Genomic DNA, 22,264 nt, shown 5'->3' with positions numbered 1-22,264 from the left:
TGGTCCTCAGGGTATCGACCCCAGTGCCAGGGCAAGAGGCTGACTGTGTTAGTCATCTCCCTACCTTCCATCTCCAGGCTCCCAGGCTTTTGGTCCTGAAATTCCCTCTGGACTCAGTCCCCGAGAGGTAGCTCTCCTGAAAGTCTAGTGCCCAGTTCTCTTCCCACCCCAAGCAAGGATCCCTGCACCACGTACTTGATGGGCCCCAGGCTCTGGAATTCCTCCCGAATCGTGTCTCGAGCCCTCTTTTCTGCATCAGTTCTGAGCTCAGATTTCTTCTTCCTCCAGCCCCTGAAACAGAAAATGGGGAAGTTAGGATGGCCATTGCAGTCTAAAACACTTCAGCGACCCCCCTCCATCTAGTTAGGCCCCTTTGCCTCTGTTTTGGAGACTCTGTGACAACCTGCTGGGTGGTCACCCTGCCTCCTTCTTCCCTTTCTAAAATCTGTTCTGCCCACCTATAGCCTGGATGGTCTTTAAAAAATGTGAATCTGATCATTTGGCTCCCAGGCTTAAAATCTTTTTTGGGGTCAAACAGGCTCAGGAATAAACCATACACACCAAGGAAATAAAATACAAAGTCCAAAATAGACCCCACCATAAATGGGGATTTAGTCTATGATAAAGTTGATGCCCCAGCTTGTTGTAGGAAAGATGACATATTCAGCCAATGATGTGAGACATACAGATCAATGGAACCTAATAGAGTGTCCAGAAATAAACCCACCCTTCTATGGTCAATTGATTTCTGATAAAGGTACCAACACCATTCAATGGGGAAAGAACAGTCTTTCATCAAACGGTGTTAAGACGACTGGATGCATGTGTGCTTGCTCAGTCACTCAGTCATGTCTGACTCTTTTGAGACCCCATGGACTGTAGCCCATCAGGCTCCTCTGTCCAGGGGATTCACCAGGCAAGAATACTGGAGTGGGTTGCCATTTCCTCCTCCAGGGGATCTTCCTGACCCAGGGATCAAACCTTCATCTCCTGCCTTGGCAGGCAGATTCTTTACTACTGAGCCACCTGGGAAGCCCCAAGACAACTGGACAGCCACATGCAAAAGGATGAACGTGGAACCCCCTACCTCTTGGTACATACAAAACTTAACTCAAAATGGTCCAAAGACCTAAACATAAGAAGAGCTAGACCTATACAGTTTTTAGAAGAAAACATAGAGATAAATTCTCATGGCCTCAGATTAGGCACATATTTCTTAGCTATGACACAAAAAGCACAAGAAAACAAAAATAAATTGACTTCATTAAAATTAAAAACGTTTGTGTGTCAGGAAAATGTATCGAGATAACTTGATGGTTATCTGAAATGAAAAAAAAGCTGATTCCAAACCTGTACCCTGCAGTGTAAGTTGCATCCTTACACTGCACCCTAAAAGGCAAGCTCCAACTATATGAAAGGATTTAAATGTAAAAAATACAAAAATACTAGAATAAAACATGAGACTGTTCTTTCATAACTCCTATAAAGGGAAGACCTGTCTAACTACAATTGAAAATTCAGAAGCCACATGAGAAAAAATTGATGATTTCATCTCAGAAAATGTTTCTAAAAATTTCTGCACAGAAGAAAGCATGACATGCAAAGTGAAAAATCAGGAAAAAATAGTTGCAACTCATATTCAAAATAAACACTAATCTTTCAATATAGAGAGAATGCTGCTGCTGCTGCTGCAGCTGCTAAGTCGCTTCAGTCGTGTCCGACTCTGTGCGACCCCATAGCTGGCAGCCCAACAGGCTCCCCTGTTCCTGGGATTTTCCAGGCAAGAACACTGGAGTGGGTTGCCATTTCCTTCTCCAATGCATGAAAGTGAAAAGTGAAAGTGAAGTCACTCAGTCATCAATAAAACCAAGACCAGCAACATAAACACACAGTTTAACAATTCACAGGAGAGGAAATACCAGGGTGCCCCATGAATATCTGAAAAGATTTCATTTTACCCATTAGTATGAAAGGTTCTTCAAAATTACTCCTAAAGTAAATGCAAATTATTTTTATCTTATCAGATTGGCAAAAATCCACCTTGCTGCATGGAAACAGATGCTCTCATATATTGTATTTATTTTTTATTTTTTTGGCTGCACCATAGAGCATGCAGGATCATAGTTCCCTGATCTGGTATCGAACCCAGGCCTCCTGTATTGGGAGCACACAGTCTTAACCACTGAACCACCAGAGAAGTCCCTTATATATTGTGAGTGGGGGAACGTGTGTGCTTAGTCGCTCAGTCGTGTCTGACTCTTTGCAACCCCATGGACTGCAGCCCACCAGGCTCCTCTGTCCATGGGGATTTCCCAAACGAGAATACTGGAGTGGGTTACCTCCAGTTGGTTGGTTCCTCCTCCAAGCAATCTTCCCAACCCAGGGATCAAACCCGTGTCTCCTACTTGGCAGGCAGATTCTTTTCCACTGAAAGTGAAAGTTGCTCAATCATGTCCGACTCTTGAGACCCCACGCACTATACAGTACATGGAATTCTGCAGGCCAGAATACTGGAATGGGTAGCCTTTTCCTTCTCCAGGGTATCTTCCCAACCCTGAGATCAAACCCATGTCTCCCATATTGCGGGCAGATTCTTTACTAGCTGAGCCACAAGGGAAGCCCAGGAATACTGGAGTGGGTAGCCTATCCCTTCTCCAGCTGATCTTCCTGACCCAGGAATCGAACTGGGGTTTCCTGCATTGCAAGTGGATTCTTTACCAACTGAGTTATCAGGGAAGCTGTATTCCACTGAACCACTCAGGAAACCCAGACTTCGTTTTTATCCCCTATCTACAAGTGAAAATTGTAGAAATTAAAGAGGTAAAGCCTCAGGGAGGGGACAGAGTTGCTAAAAGTCATGCAGAACCATTATGTGAAATCTGGTTTATCTGAGTCCAATGTCTGGGCTTGCTTCTCTGGACTAATCCGGACTTTGAACCCCAAGTTTCTGCTCTGACAGGTCAAGAAACACCACAGTCAGAGCTTTTCTATTCTCAAGGGGTTTTCACATCTCTTTCATCTAGAATAGCTCTTACTGGTCCCATTTTACAGATGAGAAAAATTAAGGCCCAGAGGGGTGAGGAAACTGAGTCAGAGAATGACTTTATGACATGCCTGCTACTCCAGCCCTGAGCTGCAGCTCCTATGTTAGTATTTTCCCAAACCCACACATTCATAAAGGAAATCAGTCCTGAACATTCATTGGAAGGATTGATGCTGAAGTTGAAATTCCAATACTTTGGCCACCTGATGCGAAGAACTAACTCCTTGGGAAAGACCGTGATGCTGGGAAAGATTGAAGGCAGGAGGAGAAGGGGACGACAGAGAATGAGATGGTTGGATGGCATCACCGACTCAATGCACATGAGTTTGAGTAAACTCCAGGAGTTGGTGATGGACAGGGAGGCCTGGCGGGCTGCAGTCCTTGGGGTCACAAAGAGTCGGACACGACTGAGCAACTGAACTGAAGTGAACTGACACATTCATGACTCCCTTTACAAATGTTCCTATGTCCATGTGCCACAGGCTCCAACTAGATTTAGCATTTTAACTAAAAGCAGATCTTTAAATAGAAAGCTTTCTATCACTCCCATAAATAGCAAACAAGAGTCACTTGTCATACATAGAAAGTACCCATAAAAATAAAGATGTGAAAGCAAAGCAACATTATTACGTCTGGCTGGATACCACTGCTGGCTTGTCTCTGGGCCTGAGGCTTGCTCTTCCTTTTTTAAAAGGATGATTTGCAAATGTTAGGGAGGTGTTAAAGTTTTTCCCCACCTTACTGAGACTTTCTCCCCAGCATAAGCAGCGTTGATAAAGGAATATTTTTCTCACTATCGGAGTCAGTGTTGTTTGATACCTTGTCCTCAGGCTGCCCCAAATTGCCTCCTGTACTGAGGCCCCATGAAATAAGAAACACTGCACGTCATTTCCTGTGGGGCGAGTGTGGACCTGACTTAGGGAACAATACAATTAGTGATTATTGATGGTGGGTGGCATTCACCCAGGGCCTGGGCTCAGCAGGCAAGAACCCACACCACCTGTAATCCCCACTCCCTGGGAGGCCAGGATGACTACGGGTGCTACATCTGACTGAAGCTGGAAGGACTTAGGAGGGTCACTCGCTAGGGAGTGGGAAGCTGGGACTCCATCCCAGTTCCATCTACCGCAAAGCTCAAGTTAAGTGCCCGGGTACCTCAGGGTTATCCCTCCATAGAGGAAGGAGATCCAGAGCCAGCCCACCAACAGGAACAGCAGCATGAGAGGAAAGGCGAAGATGAACCAGGAGCCGAAGTTCACCACGTCGCACTGCGGGAAGAAACTGGAGAAAAGAGGGAGGTGAGAGCCCGCCAGCGTCAGCCAGACGGATGGGTGCACACATCCCTACAGGGAAAACCAAAGGAAGTGTGCTCGGCATTCAGTGGCGCTGAAGGTCTTCACATTTTCCCCCCTGTATTTTCTGAGTAATATATTGGGTTGCCCAAAAAGTTCATTCCATTTTTTCATGGTCTGGAAAAAACAACCCCAAATGAACTTTTTGGCCAACCCAATATAAAGTTCCTATATCGGGTGTGATCAGAATAAACCAATACAATGTACTTGGGGAGCGAAGACCAAGGTGAACACTCAGGGCAGCCATTTCCCTGTCTCCCCAGGTGCCCTGCTGGAAAATCAGAATCTCATATAAACCCCATATTCCTTTCAAATACCTTCCTTCCCGATGAGAAGTTCCAGGCTTATGCAATTAAATGTTGTATACGTTTTGCATGTAATTTGCATGACCTTTACTCAAAAATCCTTCATGTTGGATACTTTTACTTAAAGTTCCAGCATTTTCCCCCAATATCTTTTCAAGCCTTGCTCATATCAGAGCGAATAAGCAGCCTGAAAACCCTCTGACAGCAAATGCCCTCCCATGTCCCCCATCCCCCAACTCAGGACCAGCCCCTGAGGGCCTCAGAACCCCCATCTTTCCTGTCCTTCCCTGTGGACAGCCTCCAGCAAGAACTAACACTGAACACCCTGCTTTGTCCTCCCAGCCGACTGCCCCTTTGCTGGCACTTCCTGCTAACCGAGGAGACAAACGGGTCATCCCAGATGGTCCCCATATCTGAAGCAGAACCATCTTGGCTTCTGGTTTTCAGTCTCACAGCCAGGCCTTGCTCAAAGAATGGAGATGAAAAGACAGCAAAGAGGGGGCTGAAATCAACTGGGAAAAGATCAATGCCTGGCCCCCATTCCCAGCCTCTGAAATCAGCATCTCTGCAGCTGAGATCCAAGCATATTTTTTTTCACCTTCCCTGGAGACTCTAAACGCACCCATGGCTGAGAATCACTGTTTTTTACAGACCTGCCTCTTGAGAAACCTATATGCAGGTCAGGAAGCAACAGTTAGAACTGGACATGGAACAACAGACTGGTTCCAAATAGGAAAAGGAGTACGTCAAGGCTGTATGTTGTCACTCTGCTTATTTAACTTATATGCAGAGTACATCATGAGAAACGCTGGGCTGGAAAAAGCACAAGTTGGAATCAAGATTGCTGGGAGAAATATCAATAACCTCAGATATGCAGATGACACCACACTTATGGCAGAAAGTGAAGAGGAACTAAAAAGCCTCTTGATGAAAGTGAAAGAAGAGAGTGGAAAAGTTGGCTTAAAGCTCAACATTCAGAAAACTAAGATCATGGCATCTGGTCCCATCACTTCATGGGAAATAGATGGGGAAACAGTGGAAACAGTGTCAGATTTAATTTTTGGGGGCTCCAAAATCACTGCAGATGGTGTTTGCAGCCATGAAATTAAAAGACACTTATTCCTTGGAAGGAAAGTTATGACCAATATAGATAGCATATTACAAAGCAGAGATATTACTTTGCCAACAAAGGTCCGTCTAATCAAGGCTATGGTTTTTCCAGTAGTCATGTATGGATATGAGAGTTGGACTGTGAAGAAAGCTGAGCACCGAAGTGTTGATGCTTTTGAACTGTGGTGTTGGAGAAGACTCTTGAGAGTCCCTTGGACTGCAAGGAGATCCAACCAATCCATTCTAAAGGAGATCAGTCCTGGGTGTTCTTTGAAAGGACTGATGCTGAGGCTGAAACTCCAATACTTTGGCCACCTCATGCGAAGAGTTGACTCATTGGAAAAGACCCTGATGCTGGGAGGGATTGGGGGGCAGGAGGAGAAGGGGACAACAGAGGATGAGATGGCTGGATGGCATCACCAACTCAATGCACATGAGTTTGGGTGAACTCTGGGAGTTGGTGATGGACAGGGAGGCCTGGCATGCTGCAATTCATGGGGTCACAAATAGTTGGACACAACTGAGCAACTGAACTGAACTAAAAATCAAAGGATTTGAGAACCTTAGAATATGGTAGAGAGTTAAGGTTTTAAAATCAGCCTGTGAGGTAAGACACGGGTGTACTTAAGTTTTCTCATGAAAATAACTTCGACTACCCACAAGTATGGAACTGACTTACGAACACCTAACCCACTCTCAGGAAGACCAATGCAGTTAGTTTTTCCTCCATCATCCCTATAAATCCTTGATTCTTTGGCTGAATACCAGATAAAGACGTCAGCCAGCACATGGAGCCATGTTGAATATCAGAAAATTTTGTTGCTGTTTGTTTGTTAAATGCTTACATTTGGATTCATGTGTATTAATTTAATATATGGCACATCTCCACGGTAACAAAATCTTAGAAACCCCACCTCTCAGAATCTTGGAATCTGAAAATAATTAGAATCTTGGAATCTGAAAATACTTAGAATCTTGAAATATAAGGATTTTTAACATCTTCAGACTAAGAGGTTTTGAAAAATGGAATTGATGTCAAACCATCAGAGAATCCCTCTCTTTGAGTCTCATGCCCTGACAGATGGCCACTCAACCTCTGTTTGAACAGTTTTGGTGACAGGGAGATTTTACTTGGCAGAGTCCCCTCCACTGCTAGTCCATGTGCCTGGCTGTAAGGCTTCTCACGGGACATCACAGCCACACAGCAGTACCTCCCACTGGGGCTGGTTTTAGAAGATGTCAGGTCATGTCACCCCTCTGCTCTCAGCTCTCCTCTGACTCCCCTGACAATGACTGCCCTGGTCTTCGTACCTTACCCCCTTCTGCACCCCAGCCTGGCCAGTCTTTGTGCTGCTTCCCACCTTTGTACAGGCTATCCCTTCTGTCTGGGGTGCTCTTCCCTCCTGCGTCCACAAAGTTCACCCCCTCACTTCTAGGTCTCTGCTCAAGTGTCACCATATTAGAGGGATGGCACAATACCAACCAACCTAGATAAAACAGCACCCACTCCTGTTACCTCTGCCCCCTTCTTCTGCTCGATCTTATTTCATAACATATCACACCAACATACTATATATTCTCTTGCTTTTTCCTTTATTGTTTGTCTCTCCCACCAGAATGCAAGTTCCCCAGAGCAGGAATTTTGCTGAGCTTTGTGCATCGCTGGGTCCCCAGAGCCTGGACAATGGTAGACACCCAAGACACATCCCTGGATGTTGGGTGAAGGAGGAGGAGAGGAGTAGAAGAGGCAGAAGCCCCAGTGCCAGGGACAGGGAGCACTTGCTCTTACCTCTTGAGCTGGCCGAGCAGGATGAGGTTGGGGGCTGTGCCTGTGAGGGTGGCGGTGCCCCCGATGCTGGCCGAGTAGGGGATGGAGATGAGGAAGCCCTTCCAGATGTTCCTGCGATATTCCTCCTCCTTCTTGGAGGTAGGGTGGAGATCCGTTGGAGCCTCTGCCTCCTCAGGGCAGTCTTTGCTTTAAACAAACCCAAAGAGAAGCCATTCAGAATTCCTGGCCTTATGGAGAAACACACTGCCTGGGATGGGAGAGCTAAGTGAACTTTCTAGAAGGCAATTGGCATAGGAATCAAACACTTCTAAAAATGTGCAACCCTTCAGCTTAAGTGTTCTACTCTAACGAGTTGTCCTAAACTAATACTTGGTGTTAAATATAACTTAAATGGAAAACTTCATTTAAATATCCATCAAAAAAGGATTGGCTAGATTAAGACGATCCTGTTTCTGGATGGAATACCAAAGCAGTTATTAAAAATGGTGATTTAGATGGGTATTTATTCAGAGGAAAGATGCCCATTATATAAAGTGAAAAGGTAGGTAACAACACTACTTACTTCTTTTATTTTAAAAATATGCACGTATTTCATGAATATATGAGTATTAAGAAAAGTCTAGAATGATATACACAAAGTTGCTTTGGGGATTTTTGTGGGGATGGAATTATGGATTTTTTCTCCTCTTTTACTTTTTATTTGTATTTTCTGGGTTATTTTCCTTGTACCTTTGGGGAGTTTGGGAAATAATAAAGTCAAAAATTGTTAATTATATAATCATATAATTATATGATTATATAAAAGATAATGATGCTGACACAAATTTACAAATTTATAAAAATTTACAAATTTGGGAAATAATAAAGTCAAAAATTGTTAATTATATAATTATAATTATATAAAAGATAATGATGCTGACACAAATTTATTGAGGTGAAAAGACATCCACTACACTCAATTAGCTGAGATGATAGGTTATAAAATGGCATATGTAGCATGGTTAGTTATTTTGTTAAAAATACACACACACACACACATATATAGATAAATGGTCTAGAATAGTATTCACTTAACTCTTCTAATCTATCTTTGGGAGTGAGGTGCTGAGTACATTTTTCTTTTTGTTTAAGAGTTCTTTTTCTTTTTACTTGTGAAATTATAAAATGTTTATTAGTGGATCAAATTAAGAATTGTTTTGTGTAACAAATCAATTTTTTTTAAAGAATGTAAGACACTTCAACTATCTTGGGGCTTTAATTACTAACATGAGGGGCCGCTTCTCCAGTGGGTGGTGGGGATGTGATCTGGGGTCTAAAAAGAAGACAAGGGCTGGAAGCAGCTGGAGACAGATGCCATGCTTGATTATCCAAGGTGAGAGGCCCAGTCAGGGACCTGTGGGCTCCCTCGGACCTGGGGCTCCAACCAGACTGAGCCTCACAGGAGAATAAGAGCAGAAAGTGTTCTTCTTGTGTACCCCCTTCCTTGTTTGGATGGAAAACTGAGGCCCAGAGTGGGGCTTGAAGAAAGTAGGGAAAACCACTAGACCATTCAGGTATGACCTAAATCAAATCACTTCCGATTATACAGTGGAAGTGACAAATAGATTCAAGGGATTAGGACTGATAGACAGAGTGCCCAATGAACTATGGATGGAGATTCATGACCTTGTACAGGAGGCAGTGATCAAGACCATCCCCAAGAAAAAGAAATTCAAAAGGCAAAATCATTGTCTGAGGAGGCCTTACAAATAGCTGTGAAAAGAAGACAGTTCAGTTCAGTTGCTCAGTCGTGTCCAACTCTTTGAGACCCCATGAATTGCAGCACGCCAGGCCTCCCTGTCCATCACCAACTCCCGGAGTTCACTCAAACTCACGTCCATCGAGTCAGTGATGCCATCCAGCCATCTCATCCTCTGTCATCCCCTTCTCCTCCTGCCCCCAAATCCCTCCCAGCATCAGGGTCTTTCCAATGAGTCAACTCTTCACATAAGGTGGCCAAAGTATTGCAGTTTCAGCTTTAGCATCAGTCCTTCCAAAGAACACCCAGGACTGATCTCCTTTAGAATGGACTGGTTGGATCTCCTTGCAGTCCAAGGGACTCTCAAGAGTCTTCTCCAACACCACAGTTCGGTTTGATCCCTGGTAGGGGCGGCGGCTGAGAGGAGCAACCCCACGTCCAAGGAGCAGTGGCTGTATGGGCACAGGAGGGCCTAGAGGAGCTACTCCATGTTCAAGGTCAGGAGCGGCGGCCATGAGGAGATACCTCTCATCCAAGGTAAGGAGCAGCGGCTGTGCTTTGCTGGAGCAGCCATGAAGAGATACCCCACGTCCAAGGTAAGAGAAACCCAAGTAAGACGGTATGTGTTTCGAGAGGGCATCAGAGGGAAGACACTGAAACTGTAATCACAGAAAAGAAGACAAGCTAAAGGCAAATGAGAAAAGGAAAGATATACCCATCTGAATGCAGAGTTCCAAAGAATAGCAAGGAGAGATAAGAAAGCCTTCCTCAGTGAACAATGCAAAGAAATAGAGGAAAACAATAGAATGGGAAAGACTAGAGATCTCTTCAGGAAAACTAGAGATACCAAGGGAACATTTCATGCAAAGATGGGCACAATGAAGGACAGAAACATTATGGACCTAACAGAAGCAGAAGATATTAAGAAGAGGTGGCAATAATACACATAAGAACTAAACAAAAAAGATCTTCATGACCCAGATAACCATGATGGTGTGATCACTCACCTAGAGTAAGACATCCTAGAGTCCGAAGTCAAGTGGACCTTAGGAAGTATCACTACAAACCAAGCTAGTGGAGGTGATGGAACTCCAGCTGAGCTATTTCAAATTCTAAAAGATAATTCTGTGAAAGTGCTGTACTCAATATGCCAGCAAATTTGGAAAACTCAGCAGTGGCCATAGGACTGGAAAAGGTCAGTTTTCATTCCAATCCCAAAGAAAGGCAATGCCAAAGAATGTTCACACTACTGCACAATTGCACTCATCTCACATGCTAGTAAAGTAATGCTCAAAATTCTCCAAGACAGGCTTCAACAATACATGAACCAAGAACTTCCAGATGTTCAAGCTGGATTTAGAAAAGGCAGGGATACCAGAGATCAAATTGCCAACATCTGCTGGATCATAGAAAAAGCAAGAGAGTTCCAGAAAAATATCTACTTCTGCTTTATTGACTATGCCAAAGCCTTTGATTGTGTGGATCACAACAAACTGAAGAAAATTCTTCAACAGATGGGAATACCAGACCACCTGACCTGCCTCCTGAGAAATCTGTATCGGGTCAAGAAGCAACAGTTAAACTGCAACAACGGACTGGTTCCAAATCGGGAAAGGACTACATCAAGGCTGCATGTTGTCACCCTGTTTATTTAACATCTATGCAGAGTACATCACGCAAAATGCAGGGCCGGGTGAAGCATAAGCTGGAATCAAGATTGCTGGGAGAAATATCAATAACCTCAGATATGCAGATGATACCACCCTTATGGCAGAAAGTGAAGAGGAACTAAAGAGCCTCTTGACGAAAGTGAAAGAGGAGAGTGAAAAAGTTGGCTTAAAGCTCAACATTCAGAAAACTAAGATCATGGCACCTGGTCCCATCACTTCATGGCAAATAGATGGGGAAACAATGGAAACAGTGTCAGACTTTATTTTTTTTAGGCTCCAAAATCACTGCAGATGGTGACTGCAGCCATGAAATTAAAAGATGCTTACTCCTTGGAAGGAAAGCTATGACCAACCTAGACAGCATATTAAAAAGCAGAGACATTAATTTGCCAACAAAGGTCCATCTGGTCAAGGCTATCGTTTTTCCAGTAGTCATGTATGAATGTGAGAGTTGGACTATAAAGCTGAGCACTGAAGGATTGATGCTTTTGAACTGTGGTGCTGGAGAAGACTCTTGAGAGTCCCTTGGACTGCAGGGAGATCCAATCAGTCCATCCTAAAGGAAATCAGTCCTGAATATTCTTTGGAAGGACTGATACTAAAGCTGAAACTCCAATACTTTGGCCACTTGATGCAAAAAACTAACCCATTTGAAAAGACCCTGATGCTGGGAAAGATTGAAGGCAGGAGGACAAGGGGACGACAGAGGATGAGATGGTTGGATGGCATCACCGACTCGACGGACATGAGTTTGAGCAAGCTCTGAGAGTTGGTGATAGACATGGAAGCCTGGTATGCTACAGTCCATGGGGTCTCAAAGAGTCAGACACGATTGAGCAACTGAACTGAACTGAACTGCGAGTGGGGCTGGGGTCTGCAACCAATGGACATGGAGTTCCTGAGGGTAGGGATCAGTTCTTTTCCAACAGACTCAGCACAAGCTTTGCCTGGGTAGATGGTTAAAACAGATTCCCAGGTTGCAAGGTGGTGAGTGGCAGGGCCAACTACAGAACCCGTATATCAAAGGTGGACTCAAAGCCCCCAAACACGGTGCCAGGGAGGAGCACAGGCCTCAGGATAAGACAAACTAATGTAAAATCATGTCCTTATCTGCTAGACCCTCCATCCATTCCCATCTCATTCAAAGTCAAAACTACATCAGTGGCCTGTGGGGTCCCACATGCTCTGTCCCCAACCAGTGCCCTCCTGCCATACAAGCAATCTCTGTGACCCCACCTCCAGCCACACTACCATCCTGGCTGCCTTGAACTCTCAGGGCTTTGTACCTGCTGTCCCCTCTGCTAAGAATGTTCTTCCCACAGATTCCCTAGGACCCTTCACCTCCCCCAGGTGTTTGCCCAAGAATGACCTTCTTAGTGAGGTCTCCCCTGACACACATTTAAATACTGCCTTTTCCCTCTCCCAACCCCCTCCCTGGCCTGCTTTGCAATGCTTTGTTCTCCTGTTCGTTGCCATGTGCCTGACAGTACCTGGCTCATAGTAAGTTCTCTATAAATTTGCTGAATGAAAGAAACAGACCTGACTGATGCCCAGCAATGATGCCTTGAGCAAGTCACTTTACTCCCTGCTGTTTGCTTCATCATCATGAAATTGAGATAATGATACCATTAATAACAAGCATTACCATCTGTGCATGGAAGGCCTAACAACTGGCTTTATCTACATGATCTCATTTAATCTCAAAAACAACCCTCAAAAAGAACCCAGGTGGGTTTTGACATCATGTCCAGTTGGTAGGTGAAACTGAGTTTCAGAGAGGGGGAGTGATGTGTGCAAATCAACAGAGCCGGTAAGTGGCAAAGCCAGGGTTCAAAGTCAAGTCTGCTTGACCCCAAGCACCCAGGTCTTATATCCTTGCTGCTGCATACAAAAGACACCAAAGACTAGCTGTGCCATCAATGTCCAGGTGCGTCCTGAGTCACACAGGTGTGAAGGGCTGCTACTGTCTGGGGATCTTTTGTCTGCAGACAAAGCTTTAGCTTGGCCCGGTACACCCTCTCCTCCTTGACGGTCATGTGGTTTGCGCCTCCTGCTCTTCTGGCCCCTCCTTCCAGACCCTTCACCTCAGCAGACCTTTAGGGGTTTACTGTACTCCCCTGCCCATCCCACATATTCTTTTTTCAAGGAGGCTGGAGCTCAGGGAGAAGTAGTGGAAATTTGGGCATTGGGTCATCGGGAGAAGAATGGGGGGTGGGGATTGCCTGCAGCATGGAATTCTTGTTCATCCTCTCCTTGGATCAAGCACGGGCTCCTCTATGAATATCACCAGGAGAACTCACTCTTCTGTGCCGGCAATGAATTGCATCTCCGTGGGCACAGTGTGCAGGCCGTTTTTCCGCACAGCAGCTAGGAGGAAAGAGCACGAGGTCTTTAGTGGGATGTAGCAGGTGGGACAGAAGCGTCCCCTTCTTGTGCAGTCAATCAAGAGTACTTCCTCAGGTCCCAGCCTATACTAGTCATTGGATTAAAAAAAAAAAAAAAAAAACACTCAAAATTCCATCCTTCTACCCAACCTGTTCCTATTAGGAGAGGGCTTCAGGCCTGGGGGCAGGAAGTTAGCTGCAAGGCAGCTGGACAAGCCATAACTCAAGCCTAGGCTAACCTCAACTGTTATTGTCAAGGGGATGTTTGGGAAAGACCAGCTATGAGTGTTAATGGATCAGCAATGGGATGGGTGACTCCAATCTACCACTCATTCAAAATGCATTTATTGAGCACCTACTGTGTACTATTGACCATCAGCTTGGGGTACACACTGAATAATATAGGACAATGTCCTTGCTCCCATGAAAGCACTATTCTAGAGACAATGACTGACAATAATCAAGAAATAAAACTTCGGGTGTCAGAGAACGTTTAATGTTAAGGAATCCTATATGTTTTCTGTTTCTCAAGCGCCTTTTGTTCCTTATCAGTTCCTGGAAAACAGGAACCAGCAGAGCTGCACTCAGTTCTCAGGACTGAGGTCATGAGATGGAACATGTACGTGGATTCCTTTCAGTAACCTTTTACTTTTCTATAGAACTACTTAGTCATGTTCCTATTTCCAATACATGGGTTGTCTTCTGGCCCTGTGACGATTGTTATTCCCTTAGTTACTGTTGTTATGCTTTTGCTTTCGGTGTTTTTGCTCAACTTTATTTTCCTGCCTAAAGCTTCCGTGTATAACAATACATATGCACATGCTGCCATGATTAAAGAACCCTTGTTCCACTAGAGACTTGGGTCCCCCGCGTCCTTCTTTTCTTCGTCTTCTTTTCGTTGATTCCTTTCCCCAGGTTCTCATCTGTCAAGACCGAAACAAGTGGCGCCTGAACAGGGACCTGGAGTACACCCTTGGCAAGCTCACGGAGTGACTCTGGACCTACTGGGGTCGGTAAGTGCAGGGTAATGGGACAAACGGCTGGAAAGCCCCACCACTTTTCTACTTTGCTTCATCATTTATTTAAAGTTCAAGGACTCGCGGTTTCATGTCAGTGAATAGAGGCTTGTCTCCAAACGGTAATTGAACATAACCCCTGGTTCCCTGATGAAGGTACTTTTGATTTAGAGATTTGGAATCAGGTTAAAGAGAATGTTGAATCAGCCACAAGATGGGGAAAAAATATTCCAATGGATTTCTGGCCCTTATGGGCCCTCATTAAAGCTGTAATTTTGCCATTTCAAGGAAATTCTAGCCCCCCTGATAATCGACAACAGGCAGAACACTTGTTACATGAATATGAATTAGATGATGAAACTTTACAAAAGGCCCAATTAGAACAACATAAAATATTTCAGAATTTTCCCACCAGCACTGCTCTGGTTGCCCCAAGTGCTCCTCCTTCTCTTGCAACGGGCACCAAACCAAAAGTCCTCTCAACTCAAGGACAAGATGACTCTGATAATGACTCTTCTGAGGCTGACAATACTTTCCTTGATGACAATGATACACCTTTAGCTTATACTCATATTTATGAGAAAACACTATCTACTCATTCTCCTTCACGATGACGGCTTTCTGGATTGCTGGCTTTACAATCTCGAATCTCTGAGGCTGATGACTTTTCCACATTTCCTGTTTTCAAAAATCCTAATGCTCAAGGGCAAATTATACCTCAATACAAAAACATTGATTTTTCTCACATGCAACAAATGAAAAAAGCTGTAACTATGTATGGCCCTCATTCTCCCTTTACTAAGGAACTTTTAAACTCTATGGCATGTTCTATTGGAAATTTTGTTCCTTATGATTGGTGACTTTTGATAAAGGCTCTTCTTAAGCCAGGAGAATATCTTCAATGGACAATGTGGTTTCAGGATGTAGCCCGAGACCATGCCAATTCTAATGCTCGAGCTGGCGCTCCCCAAAATCAAATTACTTTTGAAATGTTAACCGGTACAGGGCAGTTTGATGCAGTGAAAGCCCAAATACAATGCCCTCCCTTATTACATGAGCAACTGAAGTAAGTTGCCCTTGAAGTTGGGATCGAATTACTCTTCAGGGGGAACCTAAAGGCAGCTACACAAAAGTATTTCAAGGACCTAATGAAGCCTATGATGATTTTTTAGCTAGATTGGAAGTTTCTATTTCCCATAGTGTTATTGGAGAAGAAGCCAAAAGGCAACTAGGAAAACTGCTTGCTTATGAGAATGCAAATCAGAAATGTCAAAGAGCTATCGCTCCAATCCATGAGACTGGGGCTATTATCGACTATTGAAGGCTTGTCGCAATTTAGGATCAGAAACTCAAAAAATGCAAATGCTAGTTGAAACAATTGCTGCTGCTTTTAAAAAGGGGGATGAAAGATGTTTTGCATGTGGAGATAAAACACATTGGGTCAGGGAATGTCGGTCTAAATATGATGTTGAAGGAAAGCCTATTTCAGGAAACTCCAAGCTGGGGACTCCCCAGGTCCCCATCCACAAAAACCAGGGGCAAACTTCATCTTTTCCCTCAAACCCTCAACATCCGGCAGTGCTGCCAGTGATATACCTAAACGATTTTCTCCTTTTTCCTCAAGCAGTCCCTTTTAGAATACCTGCCAGACTTTTGGACCCCTACCCCCACAAACCTTCAGTCTTTTACTTGGCCAATCTAGTCTGACTTCTAAAGATTTACTGTTCACCCTGGAGTAATTGATTCAGATTATAAGGGAGAAATTCAAATTATGTTATCTCAGATATTATGGCAATTTAAAAAGGGAGATAAAATTGCTCAATTACTTCTTTTACCTTACATTTCTATTAACTCCTCTGATGGTATGTGGACAGATGGATTCGGCAGTACAGATCAAAAACAATCCTTATAGACATCAATTATATCTGAATATACCTAACCAAATATAAATATCAAAATTAATGGCAAAAAATTTTCTGGTCTTCTTGATACTGGATCTGATATTACTATTATCTCCAAACATTTATGGCCCAAATCGTGGCCTATCCAGAGAATTTCTTGCCAGATTGCAGGAGTTTCTCAAACCAAAGTACAAGAGGTTTATCAAAGTGTCCAAATATATCCATGTGAGGGACCAGAAGGCCAGCCCACAGCATTATGATCTTATGTTATAGATGCACCCCTTAATTTAATAGGAAGATTATTTACTTATGCAATGACAAGCTCAAATATGTATTCTATGTTTTTCCTATGGGCCACTGCTCACTTAACAAACGATGCAATTATTAAAATAACTTGGAAAGTGACGAGCCTGTTTGGACAGAGCAGTGGCCCCTTACAAAAGAGAAACTAGAGACTGCTAAGGAACTTTATCTATATACAATTGAAATTGAAACATATTGAGGAATCTTGTTCTCCTTGGAATTATCCCCTTTTTGTAATAAAAAAGAAATCTAACAAATGGCATCTCTTAACAGATCTTAGACAGAGAAGGCAATGGCACCCCACTCCAGTACTCTTGCCTGGAAAATCCCATGGATGGAGGAGCCTGGTGGGCTGCAGTCCATGGGGTCACGAAGAGTCGGACATGACTGAGCGACTTCACTTTCACTTTTCACTTTCATGCATTGGACAAGGAAATGGCACCCCACTCCAGTGTTCTTGCCTGGAGAATCCCAGGGACGGGGGAGCCTGGTTGGCTGCCACCTATGGGGTTGCACAGAGTCGGACACGACTGAAGTGACTTAGCAGCAGCAGCAGCAGCAACAGACCTTAGAAAAGCTAATGCATCTATGAAACCTATGGGTGCATTACAACCAGGAATTCCATCACCTACCACTATTCCTCAAAACTGGCATATTATTATTATAGATTTACAGGATTGCTTTTTTACTATATCTTTACATCCTCTAGACTGAGAAAGATTTGCCTTCTCTCTTCCTTTTCCTAATCATATCAGGCTTCATAAATGATATCAATGGACTGTATTGACTCAAGAAATGATGAATTCTCCCACCATGTGTCAATATTATGTAGCCAAAGCCCTTGAACCTGTGAGAAAACAATTTCCTGACTTTCTTGTTATTCATTATATGGACGATATACTGTTTTTGGCCCCATCTGTTTTAGAGACTCAACGTATGTTTAATATAGCTCAACGATGCTTAAAAGACTCTGGATTAATTATTGCCCCTGAAAAAATTCAAACCTCTACACCTTACCATTACTTAGGATCTATTGTTAATAGACAAAATGTCACTCCCCAACTAACACAAATTCGTATGGATAAATTATCAACCTTGAATGATTTTCAAAAACTTTTAGGTGATATAAACTGGATTAGACCCTCTTTGGGCATTGCAAATTATCAACTGACTAATTTATTTAATACTTTGAAAGGAGACCTTGATTTAAATAGCCCTCATTCACTTTCACAAGATACACGAGAGGAACTCGTGTATTTTAGTAAACTCATGAATTTAGTACAAAATAAATTACAAAAACAATTTCTTACTCATATTAGAGAGTTGTTTATACTCCCTTCTCTCCATTCTCCCACCAGACTTCTTGCCCAACAAGAACACCCGGTAGAATGGATCTATACACATTTTAGAGGGACAAAGTCACTTACGCCCTATCTTGATTTAATCGCTCTAATAATTATCAATGGGAGAAATAGAACTAAGACTTTGATTGGCTCCAATCCCCATAAAATTGTATTATCTATTAATGAAACTCAATTTGAAAATGCATTACAAACTTCTACCAATTTTCAAATAGCCTTCTTAGACTATTTTGGAAAAATTTCATTTCATTATCCTTCTAATAAACTTTGAAATTTCTTCAAAAATACTGAATTTATTATCTCTCACATTGTTACATCACAACCTATACGTCAAGCTGATGTTTTCTATATAGATGGGAGTAAAAACTCTAAAGCCTCATTTTGGTTTCTCAAAAAATATAAAGTCTTTTATACTAAATTTCATTCTGCTCAACAAAATGAATTATATGCTCTTATTCAGGTTATTCACCTACATCCTTACCCTATTAATATAGTTTCTGACTCCTCATATTCAGTTTTTGTATTAAAAAATATAGAAAATTCTACTATAAATTCTAATCAATCTATTATTCAACAACTTTTTCTTGAATTACAATCCATTATTATATATTACTCATATTCGAGCACATTCCGGCCTTCCCGGTCCAATGACTTATGGTAATGAACAAACTGATAAGCTCGTTTTTTTTGCTACTCCTAAAGAACAACATGCTCTATTACATAATAATGCTGGCTCCTTATACCAGATTTGGAAAATTCTATACCGCCATGCTAAAGAAATCATTAGTAATTGCTCTACTTGTAGACTCCTACATCTTCGACCCATTTCACAAGGTATCAATCCTCGAGGATTACAACCCAAAGAAATATGGCAAATGGATGTGACTCATTGCCCTGAGCTTTCTCCATCTTCTTTTTTACATGTCTATATTGATACAAATTCTTCTTTTATATGGGCCACACCTCTTTTAGGTGAAGCTACACAACACGTTATAACCCACCTGTTAGCTTGCTTTGCAGTAATGGGAACACCTAGTTGCATAAAAACAGACAATGGCCCTGCTTATATCTCTAAGCAATTCAAACAATTTTTACAATCTTTTTCTATCAAACATATTACAGGCATTCTTTTTAATCCACAAGCATAAGACATAGTTGAATGAGCACATCACACACTGAAACTACAAATAAAAAAATTAAAAAGGGGGAATACACAGGAACAATTCTATCTTTCCTATCCAGAGCAGACTTTACTAGATTCCCATGCAAGATATTCTTTAATCCTATAACTATTGTTAATACAGCTTTATTTGTTTTAAATTTTTTAAACTTACCACAAGGAGATATCTTGACAAGAGCAGAAAAACATCTTGAGGAATTGAAGGAAACTTCTCTTCCTCTGCTCATTTGGTATCAAGATGGGCTAACTAAACAATGGAATCTGGGAAATTAATCTTACAGGGAAAGGGGTATGCTTGTATTTCTCCAGATGGATCTAAAGAACTCACCTGGCTCCCTCTTCGGAAGATCTGCCCCAAGGGAGCCTCCGGCGTTCAAAATAAAGATGAAACCAAAAAACCCCTGGGAGGAAGAAATTCCAATACAGGCCATGGCAGCTCTGAAAATCTCCAAGAAGACCAAAACATTCAGGTTGTGATGAAAGTGGTGGAAGAAGTAAAACTGGACGAAGCGATGGAAAGTGACTGCAGAGTGGGGAGGAGGAGCAGGTAGACTCGTGATCAGGTCAACAGAGGAGACATATGAGCTGATGGCATTTGAGCTGAGACCTCCAGGATTAAAAGGAGTCAATCATTTGAAGAGCTGTGGGAAGAGGGACTGGGGCAACAGGAACAGCAAGTGCAAAGGCCCTGAGGTGAGAGTGTGTCTGGTATGTTGGGAAGCAGACGGAAGACCAGTGGGGCTGGAGGGGCCTGATGGAGAGGGAGACTAGGAGGAGGTGGGAGACGGGGCAGGGGCTGGGGTAGCAGAAAGTGGTCTGGATCACACAGAGGTCTTGGGGCTCACCATAAGAATTTTAGCTTCTCCTCTGAGCCAGCTGGGAGTGGAGCCAGGGGAGAGTTTGAGCAGAGGAGAGTCAGAAAAGGATATGATTTCGTTTCTAAAGAATCCCTTGCTTGACAGGTCAGCCTCCCCACAGGAGAAAACTGAAGAGATTAAAATTTCCTGCAGCTGAAACCATCACCAAGAGCAAAAGAATCCATCCCTGGGCATTGGAAGTGTGATTAATAACTGAACACATGGGTTCAGGGGTCAAGTCTCCATCTGTTGCTTTGTGACCTTAGATCAGTGTGGTTCTCAGCTAGGGTGGATTCTGCCTCCAAGGGACATTGGACAATGTCTGGAGAAATTTTTGGTTGTAGCAACTGAGATTAAGGTACTGGGGGTGTTACTGGTACCTAATGGTCAGAGGTCAGGGATGCTGCTAAACACCTTGTAGCACATGAGTCAGCCCCCACAAGAAAGAATTTTCCCATCTAAGATGTCAAATGGTGCCAAAGTTAAGAAACTGGTTTAGATAAATCCCTTAATCTCCTTGAATTTCTTTAATCCATAAAATGGAAGTAATAATTCCCCTGGGGTTATCAAGAGAATTAAAGAGTTGATTTATTTGCTATAGACAGAATATTTCCATTTAAAGCAAGGACCGGCAAACTTCTTCTGCAGAAGGCCAGACAGTAAATATTTTCGGCTTTGGAGGCCATATGATGTCTGTTGTAACTACTCAAATCTGCCATGGTATCATGAAAGCAGCCCTAGATGATACAGAAATGAGTAAGTGTGACTAAACCTTTATTTTTGGACACTGAAGATTTCATATAATCTTCACATGTCATAAAATCTTCTGCTTGATTTATACAACTATTTAAAAACATAAGAGCTATGCTTAGCTCACAGGCTAGATGAAAAACAGATGGCAGGCTAGATTTGGTGCACCCAAGTTTGCCAGCCCCTGAGTTTAAAAAATTAACAGGAATCTGAGCACTAGTGAGGATTCAGGAAATGTGGGTTACTATTAAGAAAGTACAAGAAAATGGCCCCTGGAGTCTGGAACGGGTCTGATCCAGCTACGACACATCATTGTCTTGTTGGACCAGGATACTCTTACACATCACTGACTCCAGTCACTCTGAGACTGATAAAGTGAGCTAGAGTGAGGACACTGTGACCTTGTTTAAGCGCAAAGCCACTTGCCACCCACAAAATACCAAGCATCCCCTTCTCTTGCTAAAGAAATGGCTACTTCTTACCTAATCACAGAATTGTCCCCAGGTTTTTTTTTTTTCTATTCACTTTATTTTTGGCTGAGCTGGGTCATCCTTGCAGTGCATGGGCTTAGTTGCCCTGCAGCTTGGGGGATCTTAGTTCCTGACCAGGGATCGAACCCATATCTCCAGTATTGCAAGGTGGATTCTTAGCCACCGGACCGCCAGTTTCTGACAGCACCCAACCTAAAGCAAACCCTGCTTCCTTAGGTCCCCACCCCCACCCCAAATGCCCCAACCAAAGTCCAAATAGTGAGAGGTTCTTTCTAATATCCCTGAGTTCTTTGTCATTGCCCATGGTGTGTGTTTTTCCTCGCTGCAGCAGTGATAACAAACTCACCCTGTTTAACTACAAATGCACTTTGGCCACTTTGGACAAAGGAGGAAGGGTCTAGGCTCCAGCTCTGGCCCTTTCCCTGTCTCACCCCAGGGGCTTGGGGAAGTCTCTTCCCTTCTCCACTCTGGGCTATTCTTTTCCTGCTGGTACCACAAGGGAGCAGGGTTCCACCATGGCTGACTGTTGTTTTTACTGTGCCTAAGGCTGGGGTCTGAAGGCTAAATTCAGATCATCTCCCCCTGGGCCATGGGGACAAGGGCCTCAGGGCTCCCGTGGTGGGAGCTCGCATTCAAATGCAATGCCTGAGGCTGGAGGCCAGGGCACTAAAGCAGGAAGTGAAGGGTTGTTCATAGGACACTGATGCTGGGGTGGGGGGGTGATGCAGAGTCACTCCCTGGGGGCTGACCAGACAGGGAGAACTCTGACCCAGAGACTCCCAGCTGCCACCCAGCTCTCACTCACTCTGTACTCTTCTTACTTGGTCAGGAAAGGCTGTCCCACAGCATCAGATACTTGCAAAGCTCACCAGCATCTCAGGTATAACCACAGCCCGCCCTTCTCAGCCCAGGATGAACATTAGAATGTCCTGAGAAAGCCCAGGTCCCACTCCGGAGGTTCTGGTTTAGAGGCTCTGAGGCCTCAGTATTTTTCGAAAGCTCTACAGGTGGTTC

General features: G+C 43.4%; 1 protein-coding gene across 3 annotated transcripts in view; it reads right to left on the bottom strand.

The window, feature by feature from the left end:
- The window catches only part of SLC13A3 (solute carrier family 13 member 3), an 83,650-nt gene that overhangs the window by 20,846 nt on the left and 40,540 nt on the right, over positions 1-22,264 (bottom strand). For 2 of the 3 annotated variants that reach the window (XM_027558372.1, XM_027558370.1), the window contains exons 4-7: positions 13,308-13,374; positions 7,600-7,785; positions 4,199-4,324; positions 196-291 (exon numbers count right to left, since the gene is read on the bottom strand). In XM_027558372.1, coding sequence (XP_027414173.1) covers positions 196-291; positions 4,199-4,324; positions 7,600-7,785; positions 13,308-13,374 — 475 coding nt within the window. The remainder of the gene's footprint in view (positions 1-195; positions 292-4,198; positions 4,325-7,599; positions 7,786-13,307; positions 13,375-22,264) is intronic. The other variant, XM_027558371.1, reaches the window with a different exon arrangement.

The sequence above is a fragment of the Bos indicus x Bos taurus genome, chromosome 13 (genome assembly GCF_003369695.1).
Source record: "Bos indicus x Bos taurus breed Angus x Brahman F1 hybrid chromosome 13, Bos_hybrid_MaternalHap_v2.0, whole genome shotgun sequence".
Lineage (NCBI taxonomy): Eukaryota > Metazoa > Chordata > Mammalia > Artiodactyla > Bovidae > Bos > Bos indicus x Bos taurus.
Note: the sequence above shows the minus strand (reverse complement) of the source record. Positions and strands in the feature narration are given on the sequence as shown.